The sequence below is a fragment of the Daphnia pulicaria genome, chromosome 3 (genome assembly GCF_021234035.1).
Source record: "Daphnia pulicaria isolate SC F1-1A chromosome 3, SC_F0-13Bv2, whole genome shotgun sequence".
NCBI classification, from domain to species: Eukaryota; Metazoa; Arthropoda; class Branchiopoda; order Diplostraca; family Daphniidae; genus Daphnia; species Daphnia pulicaria.
This window is the reverse complement of record NC_060915.1, coordinates 11,440,741-11,455,227: the sequence shown is the minus strand read 5'-3', so window position 1 is coordinate 11,455,227 and position 14,487 is coordinate 11,440,741. Positions and strand designations below refer to the sequence as shown.

Below are 14,487 nucleotides of genomic sequence, written 5' to 3'. Positions count from 1 at the left end.
CATTAACGTGCCTCGTTCTATAGACTTTTGAAGCTGGATTCGTGGAAATATAATGATTTGAAAGTGAGTTGCTTGGTTGCTGTGCCGTGTTGTCGACATCATTCTTCTTTTCTATTTTTTTTTTAACCCCCGCTGCTTTCGTTTTCACGTACTTCATAAAGTTCCGAGCCCAGTGTCAGAGGGTCGCACAAGATTGAAAATTTTCCCCCGTGAATCGCAATAATTCGAAAACTTTTGCTCGCTGCCTACAGCCCGTCTGCTGCTAGTGAATGGATATTATTATGAGATAAATGCACGGAATAGATAGAAACGATGTGTGTGTGTGTGTGTGGGAGGGAGGTGACTCTATAGCTCGGGATACATAGCTTCAAGCCGAGATTGGAAATGATCGATGAAGCTCGACATCTAGCACAAGAGCCAAAATATTTCAATCAAAGTTCCTGGGGTTCCGTGTTCATTCTTTCTTCTCAACTTTTTCTTTTTTTTTCTTTCTCTTCCGGTGCATTCAAAAGGAACGGGACGATCAGCGCATATATGAGGGAAAAGGGTGAAAGGGTGGAAAAAGCTGAGAGAAACGACAAAGAAGAAAGAACAGGGACCAGGCGACCGGAACTTTAGACTGAACACGGCAGTAGTACATAGTCTGTAGTCGCTTTAAGAAAAAAAAACCCAGAGCGATTCAATTTGATGTATTCACGTGCGGAGAAAGAATATAAAAATCTCCGTCGCATTTATTTAGCCGAGAGGAGACGCGTCTTATGCGAAAATCAGACGTGTCGTTATTTCGCCGTCGTCTCTCCTTCTTCTTTTGTGCGTGTTCCGCCGAGAATACGCGCCGCGACCACTCTACGTCACCCGCCCCCATTGTGTTGCAACGCGTGTTGGATGTTATTTGAATGCGCCGCTTCGCCCAAGCAGCTCTCTCTCTCCCCTTTTTCTTTCATCTCGCCCGTTACAGACGCGGAGAGGGGAAAAATTAATAATAAAAAAAATCTCAAAATAAAACATAAAATAAATTCTAAAATAGAAACGCGCCCGACAAGAAGTTTCTTTTAAAAAATCATCGAGATCCGTTCGAGAGCCTCTTTTGAGCGAATCGTCGAGATGTTTTTTTATTCCCACCCCAGAAACATAAAATCTACTCGAGACACTGTCCTACACAATGTCGGCGGCGCACGCATTTCCGTGACAATACACATCGTTTTCAGGAGACAAAACAATTCTAAAAGAGATGTTCTGGTACCTGACATCGTTACATCAGACAAGTTGAGTAGGACAAAACAAGAGTGGAAACACGGGAACATCTTGTTCCCTCCCATGACAAATGAAGTAAATCCGGCGGCACAACAATACAACAACCGCTAGTAGCCGAGCGCTATATAATAGAAATAAAAGTGCTGCCAATACAAGCTCAATGGAAAAGAGCATGGGTGGCAGGAGCCAAAATAAAAGAATCAGGGATTGGATTACCTTCTAGCGACTATAGCGACGAACGAAAAAAACAAACAAACAATAATCAACAGAAAAAAAGGGCAAATTGACTTACAGCTTAAATTGACGTTCCAGGTGTCCTCCATGACGGTAGAATCCAAGTAAGGGTTGACGGCACGGCATGTGATCCGGCTGTTCATCTCTGTCTTGTCCAGTGAAAGGTCCAATACGCTAACGGCCACGCTCCCGTTGATCGATAGGGTCTGCCAAGTAATAACGGAGGAATAACAAAAAGAAAACGCAGTAAAGTCAAACTGCAGCTGCGAAATGCGTCGGGCTATTTCTTTTTGTATTTTAGCAACAAAATCCCGCAGACAAGAGTCGATCGATTCGTCTTCGTTCGGGACAAATTGCCGTGTCATTTACTGTCAAAAGGAGGCGAACGATGAAGATGGAGCAGACGTCCTGATGGTTACCTGGTTGTGAGCAGAAGGATCCAATAGCACGTCGTTTCTCCACCACGTAATTTTGGGGATGGGTCGGGAACCGGAGACGTGACATGGCAAGGAAAATGGTTTCCCCACTGCTGGATTCCGCTCTCCGACCACTATAGACACCGACAGCGGCGGAACTGCTCAATTTCAATAAGAACGAATGACGTCAGTAATAATTAGCCAACAAAAATCGATTCCTACGTGAAGACATGGATACACTTTCGCATCTACCAACGTCACGACCGAGATTTGAAATCAAGATGAATTATGGCTAAAGCTATTGTAGGACAAATGATCGGGTTGTATTTATCTTATAGTGCGTTCTACGAAGAGGAGCGACAGAAAAGTCCCGAAAGGCACCAGGAAAAACATTGGCATGTCCTAGAATACTAAGAAAACATTGCCGACAGACAACAAGAGGAGGGGGGGAGAGCATTATCCGCTCGGCCGAGTGCAAACTGAGTCAACCACGGCGAATGTTGCCAGTAAAACCGAATCGTCCGTGTCTCGTCTGAAAACAAAAAGAGAACGACGGCGAGCGACGCTGGCGAGTTTTCGATGTGTTGCCGTCTTCACTTGTTTGCCCAGTCGATGACTGGGTCATCTCGTCCGCGTGATTCGATTGGCGCGGTTGCGTTCACACATCACCCATCAACCTTAACCCATCGCTAGCAATGGCCACCGTTTCGTTCCTGGCCGGCCAACAGAACCGTAAGGCTCTGCCCACCACAAACGCACGGAGACTGGACTTCGACGTAATAATCTAACAGAAACCCAAAGAAGGGCAATGAATGCGTCATTTTTTTCCCCCCCTAAGAGATTGTTTCAGGAATGCCCGGGTGCAGTCGCCCTTATTCATTTTGGTGTAAGAGGTTCAGAGAGAGACTTACGTTCCATATCGACGTCAAAGGATTGTTCTAGCGGCCGGCCCCGCTCCGAATTGGACGCCGAGCAGCTCAACGTCATGGGCCAATCAGACCGCTTAAGCGGGGGAAGAAGAAGAGTGCTGCGAATTCTGTCCGGTTCACTAGTTTCCATCTGGCCAGTCACCGTGACGCGATTGCGGCGCCAAGTAATGACTGGAATGGGCAGGCCTGAAGGAGAGAAAAAAGAAAAAGAATCCACCGATTATTTTAAAAGAAATGAATCAAATCGTGCGACATCTATTACAAAAATTGAGCTGTAGGAATTCGGTTACGTAACAACAGAAATACAGTTGCATAAATGGAACTTGAAAGTTCAATCGATTCCTTTCCAATGAATTCATTAGGAGATTGTTCATGGAAGTGTTAGCAGCCCTTTTTCCCCAATGCTAACAGCCAATCAAAACAGTCGAGGTGAGAAGGACATCACGGAATTGATGAATTTACGAATCCGCAGCACGGAAGAAGACCCGATATTTTTCGGTGCGCTGCACGCCAATCTCTCTCTAAGCTTATTTGATCCAAACTGTATCCACTAATTGATTGATGGATGAAAAAACCCTGGCGTGGATGAGTGGAAAGTCCTTGATCGGGCGCCAAACCAAATTGATGCCAACTTCTCACGGGTACATTCCGTTCACTTCGTCAACAAATAAGTAAATGAAATATGAGCATTCATCCAAAAAGCAATGGAGGAAAACAAGTATTTACAGAAGATGAAAGACGAATGAAGAAAACTAACCAAGCGGACCGGCCAAACGTCCGGATGTGAAGAGAATCACAAAATAGAGTACGCACACAACACGTTAGCCTCAGTAAATTTACACAGTGCACACATATTGGACTCATTCCTTGCTCACTCGATAGACCTGCAGATCTGTCAAAACGATTATTTCGACATCCCAAATTGCATTGAGATCGAAAAATAATGTTCGATGATTTCAGCAATTATGTAACATCTAAGCTAATTCAGGAATTTCAGATAAAGTTTTTAGATTCAACGCGCAAAAGTACGATAACGAGCGTCTTCCAGAGTAGGCGTTCCCTTACTTTTTTCCCCCACTTTTAGCGTAATACATGTTCGTTCTTTTTGAATTCATGTCACAGCTGGAAGAACTTGAAACTTGTTTATAGCCTGTGTAGGCTAGTATAGTATATACTCTGCATTCGTATTTATTACATAAATTTGGCAAAGAAAAAGAAAACTCCAATCGCAGCAGAGGCAGCAGCCGTTGTTCTTCGTTCTACGTGTTCGAGATTTAAATTTGCCACTCGGTCGAGCTCAAAGTCCTGATGCAGCAGGCTATATATGCAGACTTTCGCTGGCAGTTGCAGTCTGCAGTTCTTTTTTTTTTTTCTCTCTCTCTCGCTTCCCCTAGACAGCCATATACACACTTGGTGGCATGTTGATAACATTTTCCCAATTCTTCTTCTTTATTATTCTCTTTCCTCCAGCGATTTTTTTTTATTTTTCATTTTCTTGTTTCGAAATTAGGAAATTTTGTCTGCCCTACTGCTTTTTTTCATCACTTAAGAACCTCATCAAGGCGAATAACGGGAGGTGGGAACTGGGAGCTAGGCGGCAGTTCAAAGTTCTTGATTGAAATTCAGCGGCCTGTGTGTTCATTGAAAGACGTGACGAAAACCCGCTTCACTTCACTCCTTCTTTTCGGCTCTAGGCGGGCGTAGGAAGGAACCCCTTCGCCTCTTGAGAGATCCCTTTGATGGACCACTCACATAATATCCACCGGTCCATTCAGAAATGCTTTATTCAATTCTCCTCGCTCCGATACATCTAAGATGATTAGACGAATGCTATACCGCTTGATTTTGATGATACCTCTGATGATTACGCGCGAGCAATCAAGATTGCCATCAATACTGGAAATGGGTGGAAGGAACACGATGATGATAAAAAAAAGAAGAAAAAAGCGACCGAGTTCTTTTATTCTCACCTCCTTCGACGGTGCAAGTGAACTTGGGGCGGTCGCCGATCCGGAAGGGCCCCACCACTGTAGAGACGCGTTGCTGGCCAAACTCTGCAGTGACAGTCAACGATTTGGGCGGTTCTGAAATAGAAAAAAGAAAGGGGGAAAAAAATGATGATTAATTGCAATAATGGAATACAACTCGGTGCTGGGCACGTTCCCGTAAAAATGCCCTTCAACACAAAGTTCGAATCGTATTGATGTTCATTATCTTGCGCTATTGGAGCTGAATGCCCACTTCCTTAATAGCCAGAGCTTCGGAAAAAAAAGAAGAAAAAGCTACATCAGCTTTTCAGCTAGCATGAAAGAGCTTTCATGTCTTTGAAAACTTGTTAGCTGCTGGACGCCAACGTCCACGGGGAGCGTAAAAGAACACGAGACTAGTTCATCACCACGGCTGAAAATTTGCTGAGGAGGTTTTGCGCTATACAACGCCGGAAAAACTTACACGACTAGTGGGTGCCAAACATTTACAAGTTTACAAGATCAGCCACTACATGACAACCACTACATGGCAACCATCTTTGCAATCAAAAGTGTGCACGCCCAAAAAGCCTCAACCTTTCAAACATCGTATTTCGTTTTGCTTCGTAAGTGGGGGGGGGGGGGGCACGCGGAACACACAGCTCTGCAATGAGATTCCAATGTAACGTATTAACATTTATTTACATTCTAAAATGTCCAAACTGCTGACGCATGTTTTATCAATGAATGTTATTTTTTTTGTGTGTGTGCGAGATATATTTTGTCCTCAAAGGACGGACAAACTACATTTCTTTCAATGGCGTCGTTACGGGACCCGGCGATTTTTTCCTTCTTCCTCCCGAACAAAAACGAACCAATGACAAAACTGAAGAGACAGCAGAAAACCCAATTTCAATCAGTTTTTTTTTCTTTCCTTCCCCATGGCCTCCTCTAACGAATTAGGCCCCCGCTTGTGACGCTTGCTAATCAAATTGATGCTAGTGCTTCTGTCGACGACACAGACCCGCCATCCATTCGGACTGATGGAAGCGCATCAATAAAATCTAAATCAGACAGAAAGCCAGAATCCCACTTCATTTCTATTCCTACGTCAGTTCCTATTATTCCCGACGGATTTCTATCTTATTTCTTCTTCTTCCTTTCTCTTTTATTTTTTTAATAGTTTTTTTTTTCTTCTTACGTCAACGAATTTTTTCCCTCCACTTGAATGCGGTGATGACATTCCCCTCCCCCCCCCCCTCCCTCCATACGGCACGAATGTTTACAGAGTGTTGCAACAAACGAAAATAAACGAGTGAGCTCGAGAGTGGGCGAGATATTATGTTGCAGAGAATGGACGTGATTAAACCCACTATATGGTCTCTAAAGTATACCCAATACACCGGGACGCGGACTCGCCAACTCGGTGGAGCGCTTACATTTCCATCACGAGTCCGGCACATGTTACTAAAAGCCCTGCATTATCAGAAAAGGGGTTTTATGCACTATATATGTAGCTTATATAGGTCGTATACGCTAGACAGACGATCTGGCGAAAACCGACGGATCTGCTAGACGTCAAAGGTTCAGTCTGGAAGCCGTGGAAGTTGAGCGATGAAACAGCCAAGCCAATCCGTATAATGACCTTTTTTGTTTCTCGGTTTTTTTTTCTTCCTGTCCTGCTTTCTGTTACGGAGTAAAACTCTCCAGCCGAGCCCAGTGGTAATATCCGGATTGTACACAAGCATGAGGCGCGCTAAATAGGATATAGACTATCCTCTGTTGGTAGAGGCTGGCACAGCCAGCCCTTTTACATAAGCAGACAGAAAATGAGAAAGGCATTGATTCAGCCATCAGGGGGATTTGAATGGATTTCGGCGCTGGCTGTGAATCTCGACGTTTCCGCAGTCCGAGAGGAGCGAGACGTCATAATCCTTTGGAGCGTTTCTAGGAGCGCGCGCTGGATAAACTAAGGGCGAACGATATATCGGTACATGTACAAATTCTCCCTTTCGCTCTGAGCTCTGAAAGCAAATGAGAAGAAATAGGTTCGCGTGACCGTTCATTCATCGTCAATTTCGTTCCGGATTCCACCCCTTGGCCTCAATGTATAAAATGCCGGCACCCTCCCCCCCCTCCCCCACCCTCCGCCGGATGTATGCAGTTCATGAGAAAAGAAGATCACGCTGTCGGCAACAACCGATTGTGGAACGAAATGGGATTTGGTTGTTAGTTGGAATGATATAGACCCGTCGCCTCCCGATGCATCTGTTTCAAACGACTTATATTTTTTTGTTTTCTTTTTCTTTTAGTTTCTGACCTACGCCCAAATACATATACATCCGCTTCCCCATAGAGCCGTTCGTTCCTCCCGAACCTATAACCTAGTGGCTAATGCAAAGACCCCGGCCGGATCTCGACATCTATTGCAATAGAGCCGCCGACTGCCGACGCAACTGGGTGATGAACGAGAAGCCGAGCGAAGGGAAAAAGGGACGGCGCGGGTGACGCAGCAGCAGCAGCCGGGGGATGGACGAATCCTTTCCGTCTGTGGCATGGTGAACGCACAAGTGCCCAATTTACGATAATGCCGTCGACGGTTCAGACTGAGCTGGGAACCAGGAAAAGAAATCAAACTAACGAGATACTCCAATCAGCACCAAACTCGGCGAGTCGCCACTCAAAAGGTTTCCGCCCATATCCTCTCCCGTCGCCCGACTACGGCACACATCAATACGCGCGCACTAATGTCAAGTTGAGAGACTAAAACAACATTTAAATGTATGGCATCCCATCCGCCGGATTGGTTTAATGACGCGACGCGAGTTTATCAGCATCAAGTCAGCTCCAGTTATAGCCGAGAGATATATGGACAAGACAAAGAATGAATGTCGGAGGCTACTCTCTATACCAGTTCTCTATACATGGCGCCCGGACGTGATTTACTGGCCGCCAAATTCCGCGGGCGGCTCGCTTGAACCCCCTCAACTCCAGTGCACACACATACATCAAGGAGGACAACAACAACAGCAGCACTCCCCGCAGAATCGGGCATAATGGCTCAAATCGGAATCCAAGGATACAATAGGATTTCCCGGTTTTTTGTTTTATCGACGATGATTTGACTGTAGTATTTCCCGCTCCCAAAAGTTAAACGGAAATGAGAATTGACTCACCAATGACTGTCAGATTGATGCGGGAATTGCGTGATTTGGCTTCGCGAAAGTCGACTCGACACCGGTAGACGGACTGGTCGGTTAAACTGATGTTGCCGATGGCCAGGATGGACGGCTCGCTCACGCGGCCCCGGAAGGTGGCCCTTTTCTTCAGGATGTCCTCGTCGAACCAGACACCAGCTTGTGATAACGCAACTTCTCGAGCATCCGCACTGCAGTACGCGTAACATCATATGTCACACGTATACGGGAAGAAGAAGAAGAAGAAGAAAAAAGAAAAAAAAATACAAATAAAGTTAGCGAAAAGAATGTCAACTTCCATCAGGAGACAATCTCGTATATAATATAGCATGAGATGTGAACAACAAAGCTGGACTGGCTGCGCCTGCTAGCTTCAAAGAGGGATTGCTCTCCGCCAGATTGTAGAAACCCTTCTCGGAAAGGCAAGGGGAGGAAAAAATGCCTGACTTGATTTTATTTATTTCAAGTTGAATTGACTTTTATTCTTTAGGGGGACAAGGAGACACACTCAGAGCCCGGCTTTGAAAGCCTTTATGCCGTTAAAGTCGCATGCCCATTTCAATACCGACGGCTTAGTGTGTATCATTCCTGTCACAATCGTTTGCCTTAACAATTCAGCTGAGCTTTCGCCTCAAAATCATGGAGCCATATCACAGGCACGGCAAAAAGAACCAAGAGAATGGCGGGGCAAATGAAAAATTGACGAGCGAATCTATTTTCGCACGGCAATGCGGATTGTCGGGTGTTCGCGGGAATTTCCCCGCACAGAAGAATTACGGCTAACGAAGGTTCACTAAAGACTAGACAGGCGAAACAACTTTATAAATGGATTTTCCAAGAGCAGTCCAATGTTTCATAAATCAGGGCATATCGTGAAGTGCTCATAAATACAATATGACCAGGTTGCAGAGTACACTTCCCATCGAAATCTATTAAGGTGTCTGGCTGTCTGCGTACGGTACGTGAAGTTCAAACTGATTTCGTCTCCAACTTTTCTTACTAATTGATACGTAAGAAAGGCAACTTAGACTATGTACACACTCTAGGAGAAGAAGTAAACATTTAAAAGAGATTCTTCTCGAGCAGTGCGAGTATATGCTGCTTAGAATAAGCGTCCCGTGATTAAGATGATTCGTCGCCCATATATATTGAATTGATTCCGGCTTCTAATCAGCTCTGTAAGTCGTCTTTAGTTTTGGTCGTTTTCGTAACTATTATGACTCTCCTTCGTTGTGTAATCTTCCCTTCCGAAGGAAATAAGAGATATAAAAAAAAAAAAAAGAAAAGAGGCCCAGAGAAATGGGCGCCGGATGACCGCAAAGGGCTAAGCCAGACCCTCGACCACAGGAAATTCCCAGCAACGTCATTGTCTAGTCCATCAAACTACGCTCAGTGACTACAGCTACTACCTCTTATTATCAAAGAAATTAAACTTTTATCTCTAGAGCACAAGTCGATCAAAGATTCAAGTCAATACTGATGGCAATGTAATAGAGCTTTGCTTGCGGACGTGACACAATCGAGTCAGCAGACGGCAATTGTCGATTGTAGGATTCGTAGCCCGAAAGGAAGGAACGGGAAATCTTTATTCTCGTCTTTAGTTCCTCTCTGCTTTTGTCTCTTTGGTCGCTTTCATTTCTGCCAGAGCTAAACGGAGCTTGAAAGAGAGAAGCCACTCTTTTCCGTAGCAAAAAAAAAGAAAAAGAAAAAGAAGAAAAATTCGTCGTCGTTACTTGACGGTCGGAAAGCGAGAGAGATATAAAGAAAAGAGGCAACATGGAAGAGACGCAAAGAGATCAGAGAAGACATATGTATAAATAGAATCAAGAGACCAAAAAGAAAATAGATAAAAAGATGTATCTAGTGAGGGAACCGCTCCCGATGTGTCAACTGATATACAGACAAGTCTAGGTCTTGTCAAAAAAAAAAAAAGAAAAGAAAGAAGAAGAAATGTTATCGAATGGGAAACTGCGGATTGGACGTCGTCTTTGTTGCTGCAACTCGGTGCAACTCCAGCGACATACAATGTGGATTACCCCAGCAGTCTATTTATAGTTCCCATATAGAGTCAAAACATCCGAACCGCGATGCTGATGCTGCACAAAATCATATCAAAGTGTCTTTTGTAGTGATCCTTTCCCACCCACGTCTTGCATAGATTCCGATTTGCTCCTCCAGGTGAACGGATAAAATCCAAACATATGTTTTTTCTACGCAATTCAAAGAATCGCTTTGCAAAAAAAAAAATTCGATTTTGACATATAAATCTGTTGTCACAGATACTGAAGTAAATAAATGAAAATAACGCAGCCGGGATTCACAACGGTGCGAGAAACTGGGGTGGCGGAACTGCGCGAAACAGAGACTGGGCTTTTTTCCTCGTCGATCGATCAAACTGTTTCCCTGCATCTACACTACGGAGGGAAGCGGCAACTCGAGCAGGTTGTTGCAGACAACAGCCGCACCGAGCGCTCACTCCGCTGAATTGTTACCTATATATCTAAGGATTATACCGGTCGTCCGAAAGAGAAGATGAAAACCAACGAGAACATCAATCAAAACGTTTCCTCTTTTTTCCCATTGATGAAGCGAAAGTCCATCGCCTTTATCCGGGATTTTGTTGTATCCGCTGAATAGCTATATGAAACAAACTTAACCCGATGACTCTTTGACATGAAATCTTTGATAAAAATCGATCCTCGCACAAAGGGATATACCGTACTTTCAAAATAATCACGAGTATGTAGGGGAGCAAAAAGAGCTACGGTACAAAAAAGAAAAAAAGATCAAGGGGGATTCAATCCCCCATTGCCAACTTACTTCATAAAAATCAAGAGGGAACGGGAAATAGAAGCACCATCCCTCTCAGTACATTGTACGAAAAATTCCTCCTATTTTCTTCCAAATTTCCTTGTCTGACCAGTCTGTAACGCTGTGACCCAATTGTCGCAATTTTCATTGTTTGGCGTCCAACACACTGAATGAATTAAGCGTCTTATGCATTTTCAACTTGCAGACTCTGACTTCCCTTCAAATCTATTTAGTCGCAAAAAATAATCAGCGCTAAACAAATATATGCCGGAATGAGTGGAAGCTAGCTAGGGTGCGAGCTATTTTCAGACAAGAAGATGAAAATCATCCAAGCGAGAAAGGTCAGACAATCAATTGCGCACAAGCTTGACCCATGCGTCACTTTTGCCAATTTGTCGTCGAGTGCAGTTGCAACAACAACAACAACCAGCATAAGGTTCTCTAGTGAAACTAGTAGTGTATAATATTACTGGAAGCCCTCCACTCTTTTCTGCTACTCTTCATTAATTGGCTTGGCTAACAATGTTAAATACGAGTGCAGTGGAGCAGCTCTCTGGTCACTACATGCGTGATGGGTGACAAAAAAGAAGAGACTGAAGAGTTCTTTTAAGAGTTGTTTCTCTTCCAACTCAAAGATATGTTTCCTTTCTTCTTCTCTATGAGGGTTAGAACATCCCAATTAAGGAAACGGCACCACTCAAACTTTGACGCTGATTAAAGTTGATATTTTTACTTGGGGGTCGAGACGATTCAACTCGCCGCCTGCACTTTTCATCCTCGTCAAAAGAAAAAAAAAAAAAGAATCCTGGGGAGTTGATGGTGTATAGACACCAGCAAGTTTAAATTTCGCCAAGTCGCGTCAATTCGTGTAACATTTGAATCGATATGAAGGCGCTGTTGCGACTTTCCCATCTCGTCTCCAACCAAGAATTTTATTATCATCCGGAGCGGAACATTCTGCCATACCTTATCGCGACATCATTATAAAAGCCCGTATGTGTATAATATAAACTCATCGTCATGTCAATACGTTTAAATTGAATCTTTTCCACGCGTAAAGGCCCGTCTAGACTATACAGCGAACTTCGAGATGGCGCGGGTGTTGAACGACAATTCCTTTTATCGATTGAGGTGAACAAATGTAGTTCTTATTATGGGCCGGGTAACCACGATCAGCATCCTTCGAGAGTAATGAACCTACATGAACTGTCGGTTACGTAATTCACTTTCCGTCTTTCTTTTTTCTTCTCTCCTTCGATCGTCATCACCAAACGATCAAGGGTTTCTTAATCGAGTAGAGCGAGAATTGACAAGGGGAAAGCCAACACAGCAAGAAAACGCATCTTGGGAATTGAGAAAAAAAATGGGAAGTAAATAACGAACCAAAAAGGGGGAAAAAAGGAGATTGCTATGTTCTGGAAATACTACTTGGGGGTTCTTTTTGGACGCGGGCAAGACGGAAAAAATGTCTGACATGAGAAAAAGATGAAGGCCGAGGGAAGAAAAGAAACAATAAAAACGAAAAGGCAGCAAATGTGTTAGAAAACAATTAGAAGAAAAAAGCAAAAACAAAGTCGAATGCAACGTAATATTTCGCCCATTAATTAATCTCGTTAATCGGACTCGTAATACTTGATTCATTAATAGAGACTATTTCTTTGTTCATAACCAAACCGACGCCAGACTAAGTGTTGATTCCAATGTGAATGCAGAAGCTTAATCAAGATTAAATCAATATATTATTCGTGGGTTTTACAGTTTGTGACAGTTAGCGACCTATTAAATATACTCTCAACAACTTATTCCCGCTAGGTTGATTGGTCATTTTTAGGCCATGCAAAAGAAATATTTTCCTTTGAACGTATTTTGTACACTGTCGATTGGTTACAAATCAATAAACAGAGTTGAATTACTCCTACGCCTTCCTACAGCGGCGATAATACGCCAACAACGAATCGCACTTTTCCTCGCTAATGCTGGACTCCTTATTTTTTTTCCCCTTCCTATAGCCTCTGATTTATTGATTGCTAGTAAGACCTGCGTCTGCTACGAAGTAGGTTTCTACCTTGCACACCATTAGCATCTACGACGACGTTCTTCGGAACTCGGTAACGAAAAGCAGAAAGGCTGAGCTAGTTTTATTTCTTCAATTCGATTGAACTCGATGCTTATGGTGGAGAACGTGGGCTTGAGCATGCACTTACGCATTTCTTTTTAATTTCAAAAAAGAAAATAAAAAAAATATATACGAAGAATATGCAAAGGTTTTAAATAAATGCTGAATCGTTTTGGAAATCCTTCCTTTTGGTCTCAATCATTCAGAGGGGCTTTGAAGAAATATTGAAAATATCAAGTATACAACCAAAAGAAAATGAAATGATTGCTGGGACCTCAATTAAATCGTTTCATAGTTCAAATTTTCCGGGAATTTTTGAGGAGATGGGCACCAAAGCTTGAATAAGAGTTCAAGTCAAGATGTCTCTTAATAATAGGAGTTCCATGTCAAAGCCGGAAGAAAACAACAAGCCTTTCGAAACAGCTTCACAAAAAGATGATTGTAATTTGTAACTTGGCAAAGGATGAAGTCCCTCGAGATGAACGTCCCGCGTCATCAGCAAGATGTAATCGGTGACGTACAGGACGTAGAAGAGTTGAGCAAGGATTTCTCTCTCCCCAAAAAGCGCAAAGACCTTCCAGACACATCAGCGAAGCACAATTGGACAATTCTATCCGTCCCTGTGACTGACACCGTCATTAGCTAGTATCAGATTCCTGATAGCAGAAGAGATTGTCACCCTCGATAATTTAAGTGCGTAGACGACCGTTTAGGCTATTAACATTTCCTGTGCTATCACGAACGCGCTTTTCTTTTTCTTCCCTCATAGTGCAAACTGCAGCAGACACTCTTTCAGACAGGCTCACAAAGCCCCACGGGTTCGAGTATAATCAAAAGCCTGTTACACGTCCAATGATATTCTCAGCTTCTCTCCTTCTTTCCACCCTAAACGACCGTGGGACTTGATCTTTCGTCGACGTTGACAATGGCGAAGAAATGGGATGAACGCAGAAGACCTATAAAGGGCGCCTTGAAAAAAAACCAAAAACCAAAAAAGAAGGACCGCGGCAAAAAGTGAGATTGAGTGCGTAATATCTCAATGGCCGACCGAGTCAAGTCTCGCCATTTACCACAAGAACAAATTCCCACGAGAGACAACGGGGAAACAAAGAATAAGAAAAGGAGCCTGACGAAAGCAACATTAATGATCCATCCAAATCTGGGCAAGTTAAACTGGTTGGACATTTCTGGGCCTTGGTGAAAACGGAAGAGAAATCGAGCCGATGAATAAGACAAAAGACGAAATGAACAGTCTTAGAAAAGGAAAAAGAGGGGGATGAAACAACCAAACGTTGCAGCGTGAAATGAAATATCCTAACTCGTTTTCTTAGTCTTTTACTGGCGTCACAGCAGACAGTATAAAAATGAGAACTTTTTAGGATAAGAATAAGGCAAAGTAGACTGGAGTAAGAAGAATATGATAAAAGGAAATCGAGACTGTCAACCGAAAGCTTTCACTCATGTACTCGTTCCATTATGTACTTTTCTCTCGTTTGACGATCCATCTCGGAGTCTTTACACAATGAAAACGGAATCTCAAAACCGCCCTCAGTCATGCGTATA

At 43.4% G+C, this 14,487-nt stretch overlaps 1 protein-coding gene across 5 annotated transcripts in view; it reads right to left on the bottom strand.

Moving 5' to 3' along the window:
* The window catches only part of LOC124328710 (nephrin-like), a 60,706-nt gene that overhangs the window by 5,450 nt on the left and 40,769 nt on the right, over positions 1-14,487 (bottom strand). For all 5 annotated transcript variants that reach the window (XM_046787525.1, XM_046787526.1, XM_046787524.1 and 2 more), the window contains exons 4-8: positions 7,977-8,188; positions 4,804-4,917; positions 2,816-3,019; positions 1,908-2,062; positions 1,547-1,694 (exon numbers count right to left, since the gene is read on the bottom strand). In XM_046787525.1, the coding sequence (XP_046643481.1) occupies positions 1,547-1,694; positions 1,908-2,062; positions 2,816-3,019; positions 4,804-4,917; positions 7,977-8,188 (833 nt within the window). The remainder of the gene's footprint in view (positions 1-1,546; positions 1,695-1,907; positions 2,063-2,815; positions 3,020-4,803; positions 4,918-7,976; positions 8,189-14,487) is intronic.